At 45.2% G+C, this 20195-nt stretch overlaps 1 protein-coding gene across 1 annotated transcript; it reads right to left on the bottom strand.

The window, feature by feature from the left end:
* Nucleotides 1–934: 934 nt before the first annotated feature.
* On the bottom strand, nt 935–18893 carry CNN2 (calponin 2). The gene is made up of 7 exons (XM_060784926.2): nt 18724–18893; nt 10949–11070; nt 10755–10821; nt 8241–8378; nt 3739–3855; nt 3499–3645; nt 935–2639 (listed from the first exon to the last, which is right to left on the bottom strand). The coding sequence occupies exons 1-7, from the start codon at nt 18784–18786 to the stop codon at nt 2406–2408; spliced, it is 888 nt and encodes a 295-aa protein (XP_060640909.2). The 5' UTR covers nt 18787–18893; the 3' UTR covers nt 935–2405.
* Nucleotides 18894–20195: the final 1302 nt, after the last annotated feature.

Here is a 20195-nt window from a genome sequence, read left to right on the forward strand (position 1 = left end):
GGTTTGTTGGATGGCTTTTAAATGAACCGTGGTTGGTTGAACAGGCTTTAAATGAGCCATGCTTTAAAGGAACCATGGTTTGTTGGATTAGCTTTAAATGAACCATGGTTTGTTGGATTAACTTATTAAAAACCATGGTTTGTTGGGATAGGATTTCAAGGAACCATGGTTGGACGGGCTTTAATAATGTAGTTTGTTGGATGGGCTTTAATAACATGGTTTTTAGACGGGCTTTAAATGAACAATGGTTTGTTGAATTGGCTTTAAATGAACCATGGTTTGTTGGACAGACTTCAAAGGAACCATGGCTTGTTGGATAGGTTTTAAAAAACATGGTTTGTTGGGTGGGCTTTAAACAAACCGTGGTTTGATGGATGGGCTTTTAAAAACATAGTTTGCTGGACTGCTTTAAAGGAACCATGGTTTGTTAGATGGGCTTCAAAGGAACCAAAGTTTGTTGGATGGGCTTTAAAGGGACCATGATTTGTTGGGTGGACGTTTTAAAAAAACTTGGTTTGCTGGATGGGCTTGAAATGAACCATGGTTTGTTGGATGGGCTTTAAATGAACCATGGTTTGTTGGATGGGCTTGAAATGAATCATGGTTTGTTGGATGGGCTTTAAAGGAGCCATGGCTTGTTGGATGAGCATTTTAAAAAAACATACTTTCTTCGATTGGCTTTAAAGGAACCATGTTTTGTTGAGAGATCTTTAAACAAACCATGGTTTGTTGGATGGGCTTTAAACAAGCCATGGTTTGTCGATTGGAGTAGGAGAGAAAGGTGGGTGATAAAATCAGCGTAGTATAATAAGACAGTAAGTTAAATAACAAACAAATCCGCACCCCCAAAAAACTCCTTAGGGTTGGGAAATCCCGCAACGCTCACCCAAAAGGCCACACAGCCCAGAATCCCATTTTGCTTCTGAAACCACACTTTGTTTTGTTTCTCTGTTTATTGCCTATAATCACACATGACATGGTTCACATTGTGGGGATTCCCGGCTCCCGGCAAAGGCCAGTTTGGCATCCAGTTTTGAAGTGAAAAGCAACCCCCTTTGGCTTCTTTGCTTCCAAGGCCAAATAGGGGATTTGAACCCGGGATTTTACCTTTTCTCGAACCAAGCAACCAGACAGGAACACTACACATCCCTGAAGTGATAACCCGGCACCGGGACCTCTGTCTCCATCCTTTGAACAAGCAATCCTATATTTAAACATTCCATATAATAATAATTAAAAAATCCCTTTCCTCCAGTATATATATATATATAAGTACTAAAAAACAGGCACCTCTTGATAAAAAATATTGGTCCCTCGAGAGCTGGAAAAAAATAAATCAGTATGTTCCTCGGCTTTAGTATTATATAAAAAGGCACGCATTATATATAAAAGGATTTCTTGGTCCCTCGAGAAGTTCCGGAGCCTCCGTGAGATATTAGGGAATATCATTCGATTTAAATAGAGGGAGAGTTGGAAAAATATCAGGGATATTCCAATGCTGGGGTCAGACTAGATGACCTTTAGGGTCCCCTCCAATGTCTATGGTTTTATTTCCTTTGGGGCAAAAATAATGCATTTGAATTATTTTAGAAAAACTTCAATGAAGAGTCCCATTTGGGATATTGGATTATGTTATGGTACATTAGGAATATTTTAATAGAGGGACCTGTTGAAGTCAGACTAGATGATCTTTGGGATTCCCTCCAATTTCAATGAGTTATCTTATTGGAACTCTATTAGTAATGTACATTGGGCTATCTCATTATATTAGGGATATTTTAATAGAGGGTCTCATTCAGGTCAGAGTAGATGGCCTTTAGTGTCCCCTCCCATACCTATGGGTTATTTTATTTTATGTTTATTAGTAATACTTTGATCAAGGATCATGTTGGGCAATCTGATTATATTAGGGATATTTTAACGGAGGGTCCCATTGAGGTCAGACTAGATTACCTTTAGTGTCCCCTCCAATTTCAATGAGTTATATTTCATGTGAACTCTATTATGAATACTTTAATCGAGGGTTGCGTTGGGCTATTTGATTTTATTAGGGATATTTTAATGGAGGGTCTTATTCAGGTCAGACTAGATGACCTTTAGTGTCCCCTCCCATTCCCAAGGGGTATTTCATTGTATTAGGAATATTTTAATTGAGGGTCACATTGAGCAATCTGATTATATTAGGGATATTTTAATGGAGGGTCCCACTGAGGTCAGACTAGATGACCTTTGGGGGGCTTTTTGAAAAACAGTTTTTTTCTTCCCTCTCTCTGGCTCCAAACACACTCCAACAGGCGTAATGTATCCCATTTTGTGTGTGTGAATTTGGGGTGATCAGCTTGTGACAGGATGAACCCCCAGCCCCGGGTTCAAGTTCACTGTTCCGCGTCTTCGTCTTCTGGATACTAGTAATACCCGCCATCTTCGTGCCGCGCGGCGTTGGCGGCCTCGCCAGGGGGCCCACTTTGAGGGCAGTATTTGGGGTCGTAGATCTGGCGTCCCAAGCCAAAGACCTGCCCGCTCTGGTTGGCGCCCAGGTTGGAGCCCATCTGCAGTGACATGGAGCTGTCGTCGCACTTCTCGGTGCCCAGCTTGGCGTCGTAAATGTGCCGCCGGGTGCCAGGAGCTGTCATGCCCACCTGGGAAGGAGAGAAAGCCCATGCCATTCTTAGGCGCCATCTATGGCCACCTGTGGGGAGGGATCAGATGGTGTCTTTTTGTGTGACTGAATGGGGTTGGACTGGTTGGCTTTTAGGGGTCTCTTCCAACTCTAGGATTCTATGGTTCAAATACTACTGCTAATAATCATCATCATCATCATCAGAGGCTGGATGGCCATCTGTCGGGAGGGATAAGTTGGTGTCTTTTCATATGGCTGAATAGGGGCAGACTAGTCCCTTGGGATCTTTTCCAACTCTAGGAGTCTGTGTTCAACTATTAATAATAATAATTATCAGCATCATAGGCTGGATGGCCACCTGTAAGGAGGGATCGAATAATATCCTTCACGTGGCTGAATGGGGTCAGACTGGTTGAGGTCTCCTCCAACTCTAGAATTCTATGGTTCAAATACTACTGCTAATAATAATAATAATAATAATAATAATAATAATAATAATAATCAGAGGCTGGATGGCCATCTGTCGGGAGGGATCAGATGGTGTCTTTCCATATGGCTGAATAGGGGCAGACTGGATAGTCCCTTGGGGTCTCTTCCAACTCTAGGAGTCTGTGGTTCAGCTACTACTACTAATAATCATCAGCATCATAGGCTGCATGGCCACCTGTCAGGAGGGATCGAATGGTATCCTTCACATGGCTGAATGGGGTCAGACAAGTTGGGGTCTCTTCCCACTCTAGGATTCTATGGTTCTAATACTAATACTGCAGTATGTAACAAATTTTGTAATTTTTGTTCCTAGTTTGAAAGTGTCCAGACGCGACCAGACTACAACTCTCATCGCTGTCTCTCTAACCCAAAAGGAATGCGGGGCTCACCTGGCTGGCGCACTTGTTGGTGCCCATCTGGAGGCTGATAGTGGAGTGGTCCATGGGGGCCAGGATCTGGTTCTTGGGGTCGTAGAGGTGGCGCCGCGTGCCGTAGGCTGTCATACCCGACTGGCTGGCGCACTTGTTGGTCCCCATCTGGAGTGGGAGAGGGCACACTCAGTGAGACACACTTTTGGCCCGCCCTTACCTGTCCCCCCCACCAGGTGTTTCCCAGGTCCAACGGCTTACCTGGAGGCCGATGACGCAGTGGCCGGCCTTGAGCTTGGCATCGTCAAAGCTCCGCTCTTGCCGCTCCGAGTATTTGACCCCGATGTCCACCCCGCTCTCCATCCCTTTCGTCTTGGCCTGCGGACGGGAACAGATGCCAGCGAGAAGGAAAAAGAGAGCACTGAACAAATTATTCAAATAAAGGATTTATTTGGACTCGACAAAGTGTTGTCGAGTCCAAAATCCATTGCAATGTCCACGCTGAAGATTCTTACTGTGTTCAGTAGTTATTCTATTTCCACTTTTGGTTTTCGATAGAACTTAAGGTCATCCATGTACAGAAGCTATGAAATTCTCAGTGAATTTTTTGCTGTTTGGTATCTGACTAGTTTAGAATAATAATAACAATAATAATAATAATAACAGTTGTTGTTGTTATTTTGTGTGCTTGAAGTGAACTTGGCTCAGACTTTTAATTGGAAGTGATTATTATTATTATTATTATTATTATTATTATTTTCTGTGCTTAATGTGAACTTGGCTTGGACTTTTAATTGGAAATAATAATAATAGTAATAACAACAACAACAACAACAACAATAATTTTGTGTGCTTGATGTGAACTTTGCTTGGACTTTTAATTGGAAATATTACTACTACTACTACTACTAATTATCTATATAAATAAAAATGTAATGTTCGTTTGTGCTATTCACAGAACTCAGAAACCACTGGGGCAACTGACATCAAATTTGGACACTATGTCCCTAACAACCCAATGTGTGTTCTCCACTCAAAAAAACAACGAAAACAAAAAGCAGAAAGGACTTCTAAACTGCATGGTCCACAGTGCTTGAATGAAGGACCTTCCTTCTCTCCTTCCCTTCCCTTTCCTTCTTTCCTCCCTTTCCTTCCTCCCTTTCTTTCCTTTTCTTCCTTCTCCTTCCTTTCCTTCTTTCCCTCCTTCCCTTCCTCCCTGTCCCTCCTTCCTTCTTCCTTTCCTTCTTTTCCTTCCTCCCTCCCTCCCCTCCTTTTTCCCTTTCTTCATTTCCTTCCCCTTAATTTCCTTCTCTCCCTCCTTTCTTCACCCCCTCCTTTCTTTCCCTACTTCCTTCCTTCTCCTTCCTCCCTTCCTGTCCTTCCCTTCCTTCCTGTCCCTCCTTCCTTCTTCCTTTCCTTCTTTTCCTTCCTCCCTCCCTCCCTTTCCTCCTTCTTTCCCTTTCTTCATTTCCACCCCCTTCATTTCCTTCCTCCTTTCTTCATCCCCCTCCTTTCTTTCCCTCCTTCCTTCCTCCTTCTTTCCTTCTCCTTCCTCCCTTCCTGTCCCTCCTTCTTTCTTTTCCCTCCTTCCTTCCTGTCCCTCCTTCCTTCCTTCTTCCTTTCCTTCTTTCTAAGACATAAATACAATATTAAATGGAAGGGACAGTCAGGAAGTAACGAGAGAAGGAGGAAAAAAGGGAAGGAAGGAAGGAGGGAAGCAGGGAGGGAAAGAAGGAAAAAAAGAAAGACAGAGAAGCAAGGAAGGAGAGAAGGAAATAAAAAAGTGAAAGGAAAAAGAGAGGGAAGGAAGGAGAGAAGGAACAAAAGACAGGGAAGGAAGGAAGGAACCAAAGAGCAAAGAAAGGGAGGAAAGAAACAGGTAGAGATGGAAGAAAGATGAGAGATAGGGAAAGAAAAAGAGGAAAGGAAGGAAAGAGGGAAGGAAGGAGAGAAAGAGGGAGGGGAGGGGAGGTTGACCACAGCAACGCGTGGCGGGTACAGCTAGTAATAATAATAATTTTGTGTTCTTTATGTAAACTTGGCTCAGACTTCTTTTAAATGGAAATAAGAATAAGAATAATAGGAATAATAAGTCAACGACAGATCCCAAGTGTAGACTCTGCAAGGGAGCAGATGAAACAATAAATCACATCCTCAGCTGCTGCAAGAAGATTGCACAGACCGACTACAAGCAGAGGCATAACACCGTTACTCAGATGATTCATTGCAACTTGTGCCACAAATACCATCTGCCTGCGACAAAAAACTGGTGGGATCACAAGCCTGAGAAAGTTACAGAGAATGAACACATCAAGCTACTCTGGGACTTCCGGATTCAGACTGACAGAGTTTTGGGGCACAAGACTCCTGACCTCACGATTGTGTTAAAAAACCAAGTATGGATTGTCGATGTTGCAATCTCAGGTGACAGCATGATTGAAGAGAAACAACTGGAAAAGCTGACATGATATGAGGATTTAAAGAAAGAACTGCAAGGACTCTGGCACAAGCCAGTCAAGGTGGTCCCAGTGGTGATCGGCACATTGGGTGCAGTGCCTAAAGACCTTGGCCTGCACTTAAACATAATCGGCATCTGCCAGCTGCAAAAGGCCACCTTACTGGGATTTGCACGCATGATTCGCCGATGCATCACACAGTCCTAGACATTTGGGAAGTGTCCGATGTGTGATCCAATACAACAGCCAGCAGAGTGTCTGCTGTGGACTCATCTTCTTGTGTTTCTAATAATAATAATAATAATAATAATAATAATAATAATAGTGTGTGGCTGATGTGAACTTCTGACTTTTAAATGGAAATAATAATAATGGACCAGCTTTGGCACAGCAGGTTAATCACCTGTTGCAGCTGCAGTAAATCTTGCCAATTGAAAGACTGACAGATCAAAGCTGGGTCAGGGTGAGTTCCTGATTTTCAACCCAGCTCCCCTGCCCGTCTAGCGGATCAAAATCAGCAATGTGAGTAGATGAATAGGAACTGCATTAAGCGGCCTGCCTCAGGGGAGCGTGCTCACTCCATCCATGTTCAACATCTACACAAATGACCAGCCACTGCCAGAAGGGACAGAGAGCTTCATCTATGCTGATGATCGTGCCATTACTGCTCAAGCAGGGAGCTTTGAGACTGTAGAACAGAAGCTCTCCGAAGCTCTAGGTGCTCTTACTGCCTATTACAGGGAAAACCAGCTGATCCCTAACCCATCTAAAACACAGATATGTGCCTTTCATCTCAAGAACAGAGAAGCATCCCGAGCTCTGAAGATCACCTGGGAAGGAATCCCACTGGAGCATTACAGCACACCCAAATACCTGGGAGTCACTCTGGACCGTGCTCTTACCTACAAGAAGCACTGCCTGAACATCAAGCAAAAAGTGGGTGCTAGAAACAATATCATACAAAAGCTGACTGGCACAACCTGGGGATCACAACCAGATACAGTGAAGACATCTGCCCTTGCGCTGTGCTACTCTGCTGCTGAGTATGCATGCCCAGTGTGGAACACATCTCACCATACTAAAACAGTGGATGTGGCTCTTAATGAGACATGCCGCATTATCATGGGGTGTCTGCGCCCTACACCACTGGAGAAATTACACTGCTTAGCCGGTATTGCACCACCTGGCATCCGCCGGGAAGTAGCAGCCAATAGTGAAAGGACCAAGGCAGAGACATCTCCAGCTCATCCCCTGTTTGGGTATCAGCCAGCACACCAACGACTTAAATCTAGACATAGTTTTCTAAGATCTACAGAGACACTCGCTGGAACACCTCAGCAAGCGAGAGTCCAAAAGTGGCAGGCTCAAACCCAGCACCTCAACCAATGGCTGATACCAAATGAGAGACTCCCTCCTGGGCACACAGAAGACTGGGCGACTTGGAAGGCATTGAACAGACTGCGCTCTGGCACCATGAGATGCAGAGCCAACCTTCAGAAATGGGGCTACAAAGTAGAATCCTCGACATGCGAGTGTGGAGAAGAACAAACCACCGACCACCTGCTGCAATGCAACCTGAGCCCTGCCACATGCACAATGGAGGACCTTCTTGCAGCAACACCAGAAGCACTCCAAGTGGCCAGATACTGGTCAAAGGACATTTAACCAGCTACCAAACTCACAAGTTGTGTATTTTTCTGTTTGTTTGCTTTGTTCTGTTAGACTGGTTGTTCTGACACGACAAATAAATTAAGCGGGGAGGTATTTTAGGCATCATGTTTCAGAGGAAGGTTTACAAAGAAAGCTCTTCAGCAAGGAGATGGCACGACACCAACCCCCTATGGCTGGAACCGAGCACAGCCTCCAAAAGATGTCGAATGATGAGAAAAAGCCTATCTGTTGTCTGTCTTGTCATTGTATAATCAGCATTAAATGCTTGCCATACATGTGTTCTGTAGTCCACCCTGAGTCCCCTTCAGGGTGAGAAGGGTGGAATATAAGTACTGTAAATAAATCAATAAATAATTTTGTGTGGCTCAGGCTTCTAGGTGGACATAGCGATAAGGATGATAATGAACAGCACAACAAACATCTCCAAAGTTTATATGTTTATGTATATGGCTGGAGTTAACACTTTTGAAATGTACCTCTTCCAACTTATGCGAAAATCCAACTGAAGACCAAACCTACAGGACCTATCTTGTCCGTAACTTGGGCACTGCCTGTCTACTGTTTCAAATTTTAAAAAAGCAAAACAAAAAATTAAAAACAAATTAAGAAGTGCATGGAAAACTCTGCTCGTCTTACCATTCCCGCCAGGGCCAAGAGCGACACTTGGACCTGGGTCATGTTCCCATTTTCATATAAATCGTTGGCCTCAAACAAGTCAACCGGCTTCAGTCCGTAGCTGATTGTAGCCTTGATGAAGTTGGAGAGGTTTTCCAGCTGGTTTTAGAAGGGAGCGAATTACAGAATGAGAAGCTTCCCCTTGGCTTCCGTGCAAAGCTTTGGAGGTCCGTTTTCGTCATTTGGAGATTTGTAGGAACCGTTAATAAAAATCTCTGAATTACTAATCGGAATGGGACCCCCTCCTTCGAAGCATTACGAAATGAAACAGACACCAATGTGTGAATGACAGCGGCAACTGCATGCTATTTTATTTTTCCTTGTCAGCCAATCACATGGCTTTCTGCAAAGCTGGTCTCCTCCTTTGATTTGTAAAAACTTTAACAATTTACTAAAAATCAGAGGATGACCGAAATGTTCTGAAACTTGACAGGCTTAAAGTTGTCAATGTTGCCTAATAATAATATAATAATAATAATAATAATAATAATAATAATCCTTTATTTATATCCCGCTACCATCTCCCAGAGGACTCGGTGCAGCTTACAAGAGGCCGAGCCCAAATACATCAATAAAAACAACACAGCAATACAGACAATAAATAAACTCATAAACAAAGCAATAAACAGTAATAATAACACCACGACGCATTAAAAACCTATGGCAGGGCCAAACTTTACGGTTCTGGTCCAGCGTATCTGTCCGAACGTATCTCCCTCTACGTCCCATCCCAGAATTTGAGATCATCCGGGGAGGCCCTGCTCTCGACCCCACCGCTATCACAAGTGAGGCTGGTGGGGACGAGGAGCAGGGCCTTCTCGGTGGTGGCCCCCCACCTGTGGAACTCACTCCAGGGGGAAATCAGGGCATCAGCATCCCTCCTTGCCTTTAGGAGGAAGGTAAAGACGTGGCTATGGGACCAGGCCTTTGGGCATCCTGACAATTAAATATGGAAACCAGATGGATAGGATCGACAAGGTATGGAAATTGGAATTTAAAACTATGAGACTGTGAAACGCTGACCAGCAATGAGGTTTGTATTGCTCTTACTGTTTTTACCTGCTTTTATTGGTTTTAGGGTTGTTTTCTGCCGATTACAATTACTGTTCTGTTAATTGCTGTTAATACTAAAATTGCTGTTGTTAACTGATGCTTTGTTTTTTTGCTGTATGTAATGTGGGCATCGAATTGTGCCTTGCTTGTGTAAGCCGCCCTGAGTCCCCCGTCCCCCCCCCCCCCCCGGGGTGAGAAGGGCAGGGTAGAAGCAACCAAAATAATAATAATAATAATAAATGTAATAATTAAAATTTTAAAATACTGGGCATGACAAGGTGACATAACTAGGATAGTTGTTTGGGGAGAGATGGAGCAAGCAGACAATCCTAGATCATTAGTAAAGTGCGATTAGGGACATGTTGCTTAGGGTTCCTTATTCTGGGAAGGCACACTGGAACAACCACGTTTTCAGGCTCCTCTTAAAGACTGCCAGAGTTGGGGAATGTCTAATGTCCTTGGGGAGCGAGTTCCAGAGTCGAGGGGCCACCACCAAGAAGGCCCTATCCCTCGTCCCCACCAATCGTGCTTGCGATGGAGGTGGGATTGTGAGTAGGGCCTCTCCGGATGAACGAAGGGTTCGTACACAGAGATGCGGTCATGCAGATAGGTGGGTCCCAAGCCGTTTAGGGCTTTGTAGGTAAGCACCTGCACCTTGAATTGGGACCGGAAAATGAATGGCAGCCAATGGAGCTCCTTGAACAGGAGGGTTGACCTCTCCATGTAAGGAGCACCAGTTAACAACCTGGCTGCCGCCCGTTGGACCAGTTGAAATTTCCGGGCCATTTTCAAGGATAGCCCCACGTAGAATGCATTACAGTAATCCAATCTACATCCTGATCATCATAAAAATGAGGGATGAACGAGGCTCGAGCCCACTAGAGTGGGCTGATGTCATTGACAACGGCAACTGCATGCTATTTTATTTTTTCCTTGTAAGCCAATCACATAGCTTTCTGCAAAGCTGGTTTCCTTTGATTGTAAAAACTTTAAAAATTCCTAAATATTCATTGGATTACCAAAACATTCTGAAACTTGGCAGACTTAAAGTCATCAATGTTGCCTACAAGTGTGCCAAGTTTAATCCTGATAGCCATAAAATCGATGGGTAAAATGAGCCTCAAGATTTTCCCCATGACCGCTAATGGAACGAATCCGAATGAAACAATTACAAAGCTTCGGATTATGATATGAAACCCCTCTGAATCTTTACAAAACAAAACGGGGCCAATCCAAATCTCCGAAACAAATTAGTCATCAGATTTCAGTCACTTTGTACACCTTTATTGTTTTGGGCAGCTCCCAAAACTCACTCTCTTTCATGCCAAACCATGCCAGACCATGAAGGATGGTCTGGATAACCTCTGAGGTTCCCTTCTAACTCCTTTCAAACCCAAAAGGCCTGAGGAAGGGAGTTGTTACCTGGTGCCAATTCAGGGCAGAGCGATTGATCTTCCGTATTGATCCAGGATGAAGTTTGTTCATTAGCCTAGGATGGAGAGAAACCATGGGGGAAATGGACAAGTCGTTTAAATAATTAATTTTTGACCTCTGTGAGAAAATTAGTACGTGCCTGAATTGCCCACTTCACCGCCCCCGGCTTGGACCCTACTCACTCGCAAAGAAGGACTCCGTCTTTCAGCCCTTTCTGGAAGTCAGGTCCGATCTCCCGGCCGGTGATGTTCTCTATCCAAATCCGCAACTCAGCTTCTTTCTGGGGGTCATATTTTTGGGCGAGCTGCGGAGAGAAAAGCAAGGTTATTCCAAAGGCCTTTATGAGGTTGAGAGAGTGTGACCTGCCCACAGACTCCTGCACTCTGTTCCCTTGCCTGGTCAACATTGTTGAGTTTTGGAATCCTAGAATCAGAAGGGACCCCTAAGTGCCCAACCCCCTTCCGCCATGTAGGAAGATGTCATCAAAGCCCTCCAACCTCATAGATATTGTGTTGTCAAAGGCTTTCATGGCCATAATCACTGGGTTGCTGTGAGTTTTTTTTGTGCTGTATGGCCATGTTCCAGTAGCATTCTGTCCTGGCGTTTCACTTGAATCTGTGGCAAAGTTTTGTTCAGAGGTCTGTGGAAATGAGGGAAGTGGGGTGTATATATATATGTAGAATAATGTCTAGGGTGGGAGAAAGAACCCTTGCCTGTTTGAAGCAAGTGTAAATGTTGCAGTTGGCTAGCTTGATTAGCATTGAGTAGCCTTGCAGCTGCAGTGCCCGGCTGCTTCCTGCCTGGGGGAATCCTTTGTTTAGGAGGTGTTCACTGGCACTTGATTGTTTGCTGTCTGGAGTGGACAATTTCAACAGAATGGAGGAAACCATGAATGAACACTGTCTAGTGACTTTAAGCCAACCTTTAAAACTCTGGCATAGACACTGAGAACTGGGAAGCCCTGGCCCTTGAGCGCTCCAGCTGGAGGTCAGCTGTGACCAGCAGTGCTGCAGAATTTGAAGAGGCACGAATGGAGGGTGAAAGAGAGAAACGTGCCAAGAGGAAGGCGCATCAAGCCAACCCCGACCGGGACCGCCTTCCACCTGGAAACCAATGCCCTCACTGCTGAAGAAGATGCAGATCAAGAATAGGGTTCCACAGCCACCTACAGACTCACAAGAATTCTGATCTTGGAAGACTATCCTACTTGGCCAATGAGGGATCGCCTAAGTAAGTAAGTGACCAGTTTTTAAAAAACACAAGAATCAAGACAGTAAAGAAACAGGGGAATTCCAAATAGCAATAACACATCCAAAACAGCAGATGCCTCCAAGCAACGAAGTCCAGGCAACCTCTATGCAAATACCCTCACTGACTAGCTATTCAGTGCTAATCAAACTTGCTAACTGCAACATTCACACTTCAAACAAAAAAGGGTTATTTCTCCCAGCCTGGAAATTATTCCGCAGACATATATATGTGCTCCACTTGCATCATTTCCAACAAACCTCTGAACAAACCTCTGAGGATGCTTGTCACTGATGTAGGTCAAACTTCAGGAGAAAATACTACTGGAATATGGCCATATAGCCTGAAAAACTCACAACAACCCAATCCTGTTGCATCCACATGGTCCTGGGAGCTGTAGTTTGGCAAGGCGGGGAAAACAAGGCCACCGGACAACAGATTAGGGTGATGCAGTCCTGGGAGATGTAGTCACACAAGGCTTTTGGCCTTTCCTACGCAATGGGACAAATGTTGTTTGATAGTTCACCTATAATCAAAGAACATTCAGAACTCCACCAATGATAGAATTGAACCAAACTTGGCAAACAGAACTCCCATGACCAACAGAAAATACTGGAAGGGTTTGGTGGGCATTGAGCTTGAGTTTTGGACTTATAGTTAACCTACATCCAGAGAGCACTGTGGACCCAAACAATGATGGATCTGGACCAAACTTGGCACGAATACTCAATATGTCCAAATGTGAACAATGGCAGAGTTTGGAGAAAATAGACCTTAATGTATTGTTGAAGGCTTTCATGGCCGGAATCACTGGGTTGTTGTAGGTTTTTTCGGGCTATATGGCCATGTTCTAGAGCCATTCTCTCCTGACGTTTTGCCTGCATCTATGGCAAGCACCCTCAGAGATATAAACCCACTTTCCTAGTTCCAATAGACCTCACTACCTCTGAGGATACTTGCCATAGATGCAGGTCTATTTTGGGTCGTTGTAGGTTTTTTAGGGCTATATGGCCATGTTCTAGAGGCATTCTCTCCTGACGTTTCGCCTGCATCTATGGCAAGAATCCTCAGAGATATAAACCCACTTTCCTAGTTCCAATAGACCTCACTACCTCTGAGGATGCTTGCCATAGATGCAGGCGAAACGTCTGAAGAGAATGCCTCTAGAACATGGCCATATAGCCCGAAAAAACCTACAACAACCCAAAATAGACCTTGACATTTGGGAATTTTTGTTGCTGGGATTTATAGTTCACCTACAATCAAAGAGCATTCTGAACCCCACCAATGAGACAATTGGACTAAACTCACAGAGAACCTTTATGTCTCAAAGGGACTTGATGGCACAACCCTCCCTCCAGCCTTGCATGCTCTCCCTTACCCGCACATGCGCACCACGCTGCCATGTGCTGAGCAAGCCTGCTCTCCCCTCCCCTTAGCTGAGAGGTTGGACAATCACAGCAGGAGGAGGGCTTTTGGTAGGAGGGTTTTCCTCTGTTTCCAAAAAGGTAGGGAAGGACAAGCGGAGGGATCTTCAGCCTTCTCTGCCAAAGGGGTTCCTAAGACCAGCAGAAAAATATGTTTTCCAGTGGTCTTTGGTGACCCTTCTTATACCCCCTCAAGACCCCCCCCCCCCAAGTTACTGACCCCCAGGTTGAGAAAAGCTAGTATAAGATATAAAAATATAGCTTTTCAATAAATTACAATAAATAGTCATTGTCAGCTTCATCCACTTAAAGCAGTGGATCCCAACCTGTGGCTTGTGGACCACCAGTGGTCCGCAAGAGCACTTGTTGTCATGGACAACAAGTTAAACATAAGCCGGCAATGACATGGGGCAGCTTAAAAAGCCAATGGGATTTTGGCCTGCATCAATAGGAGTCTAGTGTCTAGATCTAGGGAAGTCATGCTACCCCTCTATTCTGCCTTGGTCAGACCACACCTGGAATCCCACTTTGTGCAATTCTGGGCACCATAATTGAAGGGAGATGTTTAAGCTGGAATGTGTCCACAAAAAGGTGACTCAAAGGATCCAGGGTCAGGAGAACAAGCCGTCTGAGGAGCAGCTTCAAGAGCTGGGCATGTTAAGCCTGCAGAAGAGAAGGCTGAGAGGAGTCATGGTGAGATGTGATGGGAAGTCATAGAGAGGAGGGAGCAGGCTTGTTTTCTGCTGCCCTGGAGGCTAGGACACAATGGAACAATGGTTTCAAACTAAAGGAAAGAAAGGAGATTCTACAGCAAAACAGCAGAGAGGAAACAACCAGGCACATATTAACACCTCTCAACAGAACATTTTCCCAGGCTCAGCCAGGCCTTCAAATGCTAATGAAGGTGGTCAGCTGAAACATTCACACCTAGCTTCAGCAGAGAGCTCTTTGCCCCACCCCAGTCATTCCACAGATATATAAACCCATTTTCCTATTTCCAACAGACCTCACTACCTCTGAGGATGCTTGCCATAGAGGCAGGCGAAACGTCAGGAGAAATGCCTCTAGAACATGGCCCTATAGCCCGAAAAAACCTACAAGAACCTAAAGGAGATTCTACCTGAACATTAGAAAGAACTTCCTGAGATAGAGCTGTTGAGCAGTGGAACTCTCTCTCTCTGCCCCTGAGTGTGGTGGAGGCTCATTTTTGGAGGCTTTTCAGCAGAGGCTGGATGGCTATCTGTCAGTGGTTCTCTGAATGCAATTTTCCTGCTTCTTGGCAGGACTAGATGGTCCATGAGGTCTCTTCCAACTCTAGAATTCCATGATTCTAAGAATGAAAGTATGGTCAAAGGCTTTCATGGCCGGAATCACTGGGTTGTTGTAGGTTTTTTCGGGCTGTATGGCCATGGTCTAGAGGCATTCTCTCCTGATGTTTTGCCTGCATCTATGGCAAGCATCCTCAGAGGTAGTGAGGTCTGTTGGAATTAGGAAAAAGGGTTTAAATATCTGTGGAATGACCAGCATGAGACAAAGGACTCTTCTCTGCTGGAGCTAAGTGTGAATGGCCATACAGCCCGAAAAAACCTACAACAACAACCCAATGAAAGTATGGTCCATGACCTCATAATTAGTACACGTTGCCTTGAAACCACGTGGCAATGAGAGTGACTGCTCTCGCGAAATCCTCTGATAGTGCTGAGGATGTCCGAGAGATTGACTACCCACAAAAGAGTACTACGAGCACATCAGCTCTAGATTATTAAATATGGTGTTCTGTGGGCAAGCATATGGTAACTACTGGATGGCACATGTTCTGTATCAAAGCAGAATGATTCTGGCCATGAAAGCCTTTGACAAGAGAAAGTTATACTCTATATAAATAGAGGCAGGGGGTTGGACTGGATGGCCCATGAGGTCTCTTCCAACTCTTTGATTCTATGATTCTATGATTCTATGAAATGTAATGTTCGTTTGTGGGATTAACAGAACTCAGAAACCACTGGGGGAATTGACACAAAATTTGGACAAGATACACCTAACAACCCCAATGTATGTCCTTCACTCAATTTTTTTTGATTTTGTCATTTGGAAGTTGCAGTTGCTGGGATTTACAGTACACCTACAATCAAAAATCATTCTGAACTCCACCAATGATGAAATTAAACCAATCTTGGGACACAGAACTCCCCTGACCAACAGAAAATACTACAAGGGTTTGGTGGGCATTGACCTTGAGTCCTGGAGTTGTAGTTCACCTACATCCAGAGAGCACTATGGACTCAAACAATGATGGATCTGGACCAAACTTGGCACGAAAATTCCATATGCCCAAATATGAACACAGATGGAGTTTGGGGAAAATAGAACCTGACATTTGGGAGTTGTAGTTTCTGGGATTTATAGTTCACCTACAATCAAAGAGCATTCTGAACCCCACCAACGACAGAATTGGGGCAAACCTCCCACACAGAACCACCATACTTAAGGCCATCCAGGCCAACTCCCTTCACCAGGGCAAGAAAACGTAATCAAAGCCCTCCTGACAAGAACCATCCAGCCATAGATATAGATAGATAGATATGATTCACGCACACACACACACACACACACAGATATAGTATCATAGATTTTAAAGGGACCCCTAAAGAAGGACAATGATATATTGCATGTTCCATACTAGGCAAACCAGACAATCTCCACATCAACACCGACATAGAAACAACAAGGAATACTGTTTACCCACAAGCATAAAGGAATTATATATATTAGAAACCATTCCTTTATTTTCCAGATCGCCAGACTGGGCCACAGCAACGCATGGCAAGGGACAGCTAGTCTATATAAATAAAAATGTAATGTTCGTTTGTGGGATTAACAGAACTCAGAAACCACTGGACGAATTGACACCAAATTTGGATACAAGACACCTAACAACCCAATGTATGTCCTTCACTCAAAAAATTGATTTTGTCATTTGGAAGTTGTAGTTGCTAGGATTTATAGTTCACCTACAATCACAGAGCATTCTGAACCCCACCAACGATAGAATTGGGCCAAACCCCCCACACAGAAACCCCCATGTGGGCCACAGCAACGTGTGGCAGGGGACGGCTAGTAATAATAATAATAATATGAAGAAGAAGAAGCCAGAATTGAAAAGCTGACAACAGATCCCAAGTGTAGACTCTGCAAGGAAGCAGACGAAACGATGCATCATATCCTCAGCTGCTACATGAAGATTGCACAGACTACAAATAGAGGCATAACACCGTTGCTCAGATGATTCAATGGAACTTGTGCCACAAATATCATCTGCCTGTGACAAAGAACTGGTGCGATCACAAGTCTGAAACAGTTACAGAAAATGAACACGTCAAACTACTCTGGGACTTCTGAATTCAGACTGACAGAGTTTTGGAGCACAAGACTCCTGACCTCACAATCATGTTAAAAAAACCAAGTATGGATCATCAATGTTGCAATCCCAGACGATGACAGGATTGAAGAGAAACTGGAAAAGCCGACACAATACGAGGATTTAAAGACGGAACTGCAAAGTTTCTGGCACAAGCCAGTCAAGGTATCTGAGGGATCGTCTCACCCCCTACCAACCCCAGAGATCCCTCCGTTCTGAGGACCAAGATCTATTGGAAGTCCCCAGTGTCAAGACCTTGCATCTAATGGCAACCAGACACAGAGCCTTCACAGCAGTGGCGCCATCAGTCTGGAATGCTCTGCCACCTGAAGTTCATGCCCTGTGGGACTTACCAGCTTTCCGCAGGGCATGTAAGACATACCTGTTCTGACAGGCTTTTAATGTTTGATACTGTTGTTTTTAAATTGTTTTAAATTGCTTTTAAACTTTGTTAGATTTTAGCTATTCTTGTAAGCCGCTTCGAGCCCCAGGGGAGTGGTGGCATATAAGTTTAAATAATAAATAAATAAATAAATAAATAAATAAATAAAGGTGGTCCCAGTGGTGATTGGCACACTGGGTGAGGTGCCTAAAGACCTTGGCCTGCACTTAAAAACAATCGGCGCTGACAAAATCACTACCTGTCAGCTGCAAAAGGCCACCCTACCGAGATCTGCACACATTAGTCGCCAATACATCACACAGTCCTAAACACTTGCGAAGCATCCCAATGTGTTGTTTTCTTTTTGTTTTTTTGGTCGTTGTCAAGAGCGACTTGAGAAACTGCAAGTCGCTTCTGGTGCCAGAGAATTGGCCATCTGGATGGACGTTGCCCAGGGGACGCCCGGATGTTGTGATGTTTTAACATCCTTGTGGGAGGCTTCTCTCATGTCCCTGCACGAGGAGCTGGAGCTGATAGGGGAGCTCATCCGCGCTCTCCCCAGATTTGTACCTGCGACCTGTCGGTCTTCAGTCCTGCCGGCACAGGGGTTTAACCCACTGTGCCACCGGGGGCTCCTATATCCCGACGTGTGATCCTATATCCCGACGTGTGATCCTATATCCCAACGTGTGATCCTATATCCCGACGTGTGATCCTATATCCTGACGTGTGATCCTATATCCCGACGTGTGCTCCTATATCCCGATGTGTGCTCCTATATCCCGACGTGTGCTCCTATATCCCGACGTGTGCTCCTATATCCCGACGTGTGATCCTATATCCTGACGTGTGATCCTATATCCCGACGTGTGCTCCTATATCCCGATGTGTGCTCCTATATCCCGACGTGTGCTCCTATATCCCGACGTGTGATCCTATATCCCGACGTGTGATCCTATATCCCGATGTGTGATCCAATACAACAGCCAGCAGAGTGATTTTGTTTGCTGTGTACTAATCTTGTGTTTCTAATAATAATAATAATAATAATAATAATAAAATATTTTATGTATAACCTGTCCTATTTATCTCCCCAAAGGGCGGTTTACAGACAGAAGCAACAAAGTAGCAAACATGCATTGCCAAAAGGAAGAAACAACAACAATACATCATCTGCAGCCTTCTCTTGTTAGGAAACTCCTCCATACTTGTCCCCAAACTTTCTTTCTGGGCAGGTGGTACTTCTGAGTAACTTCTGGCCTGGGAAATAGGGGTTCCCCTCCCACTCCCTCAAAATACAGCCCTGGAGACCTACATCCACACCCAGGGCAGCCTCTCCAAAGCAGGCACGCATCAGGCCTCTCTCTTTCTCTTCCTCCCTCTCTCTCTCTCTCTCCCCAAATGCGCTCTGCGCCTTTTACGCGCGGCTTTGGAGAGCTCCCCTTTGGAGACCCTTCTGCCCCCTCAAAGCCCCCTTCTCACCCGGTTCTTAACTTCGGCCGACAAGCCATAACTGGGTCCCTTGTTGAACTGGTTGCTGCTCATCCTGGATGGGGGACGGGGCCGTCCAGAGAGGGAGCCCCAAGGAAGCGCCTCGCCCAAAAGTTTGGGGACTCTCCTCCTCCTCTTCCTTCTTCTCCTACTTCTTCTGGCAGCGCCTCCTCCTCCTTCTCCTCTGATTGGGCGCCCGTGGAAATGGCCTTATAAGGGCACAAAGAGCCGAATTCCTCCGGCTTGGGAGGGCCCCTGTGTGGGGCAAGAGGGGGGCACCCCGACACCCCCAGGAATGGGGCTCTTCCTCTCCTCCTATTGCCTCCCGCCTTGGGTGGGTGTTTGTGTTGGGGTTGTTATGAACTGCTGGTTTCAGGAAGGAGGGGCCTCCAAAGCATCCCTTCCAGCAGGCATGGGCAAACTTGGGCCCTCCAGGTGTTTTGGACTTCAACTCCCACAATCCCTAACAGCCTGTCCAACTCTACTGCTTCCATGGAGATTAGGACAAGGAACAATGGCTTCAAACTACAAGAAAGGAGATTCCATCTGAACATTAGGAAGAACTTCCTGACTGTGAGAGCCGTTCAGCAGTGGAACTCCCTGCCCTGGAGTGTGGTGGAGTCTCCTTCTTTGGAAGCTTTTAAACAGAGGCTGGATGGCCATCTGTTGGGCGTGCTTTGAATTTTCCTGCTTCTTGGCAGAATGGAGTTGGACTGGATGACCCATGATGTCTCTTCCAACTCATTCTATAGAATCATAGAATCATAGAATCAAAGAGTTGGAAGAGACCTCATGGGCCATCCAGTCCGACCCCCTGCCAAGAAACAGGAATGTTGCATTCAAATCACCCCTGACAGATGGCCATCCAGCCCCTGTTTAAAAGCTTCCAAAGAAGGAGCCTCCACCACACTCTGGGGCAGAGAGTTCCACTGCTGAACGGCTCTCAGTCAGGAAGTTCTTCCTCATGTTCAGATGGAATCTCCTTTCTTGTAGTTTGAAGCCATTGTTCCGCGTCCTAGTCTCCAAGGAAGCAGAAAACAAGCTTGCTCCCTCCTCCCTGTGGCTTCCTCTCACATATTTATACATGGCTATCATATCTCCTCTCAGCCTTCTCTTCTTCAGGCTAAACATGCCTAGCTCTTTAAGCCGCTCCTCATAGGGCTTGTTCTCCAGACCCTTGATCATTTTAGTCGCCCTCCTCTGGACACATTCCAGCTTGTCAATATCTCTCTTGAATTGTGGTGCCCAGAATTGGACACAATATTCCAGGTGTGGTCTAACCAGAGCAGAATAGAGGGGTAGCATGACTTCCCTAGATCTAGACACTAGACTCCTATGGATGCAGGCCAAAATCCCATTTGCTTTTTTTGCCGCCACATTACATTGTTGGCTCATGTTTAACTTGTTGTCCACGAGGACTCCAAGATCTTTTTCACACGTACTGCTCTCGAGCCAGGCGTCCC

The sequence above is a fragment of the Anolis sagrei genome, chromosome X (genome assembly GCF_037176765.1).
Source record: "Anolis sagrei isolate rAnoSag1 chromosome X, rAnoSag1.mat, whole genome shotgun sequence".
Taxonomy (NCBI): Eukaryota; Metazoa; Chordata; class Lepidosauria; order Squamata; family Dactyloidae; genus Anolis; species Anolis sagrei.

Bases quoted from the DNA above. Each gene is read 5' to 3' on its own strand.
- CNN2 (XM_060784926.2), bottom strand. From the start codon at position 18,786: ATGAGCAGCAACCAGTTCAACAAGGGACCCAGTTATGGCTTGTCGGCC. The intron at 10,822-10,948 runs GTGAGTAGGGTC...TCTCCATCCTAG, and splicing joins GACGGAGTCCTTCTTTGCGA to GCTAATGAACAAACTTCATC. The intron at 3,646-3,738 runs GTAAGCCGTTGG...CTCCCACTCCAG, and splicing joins ACTGCGTCATCGGCCTCCAG to ATGGGGACCAACAAGTGCGC.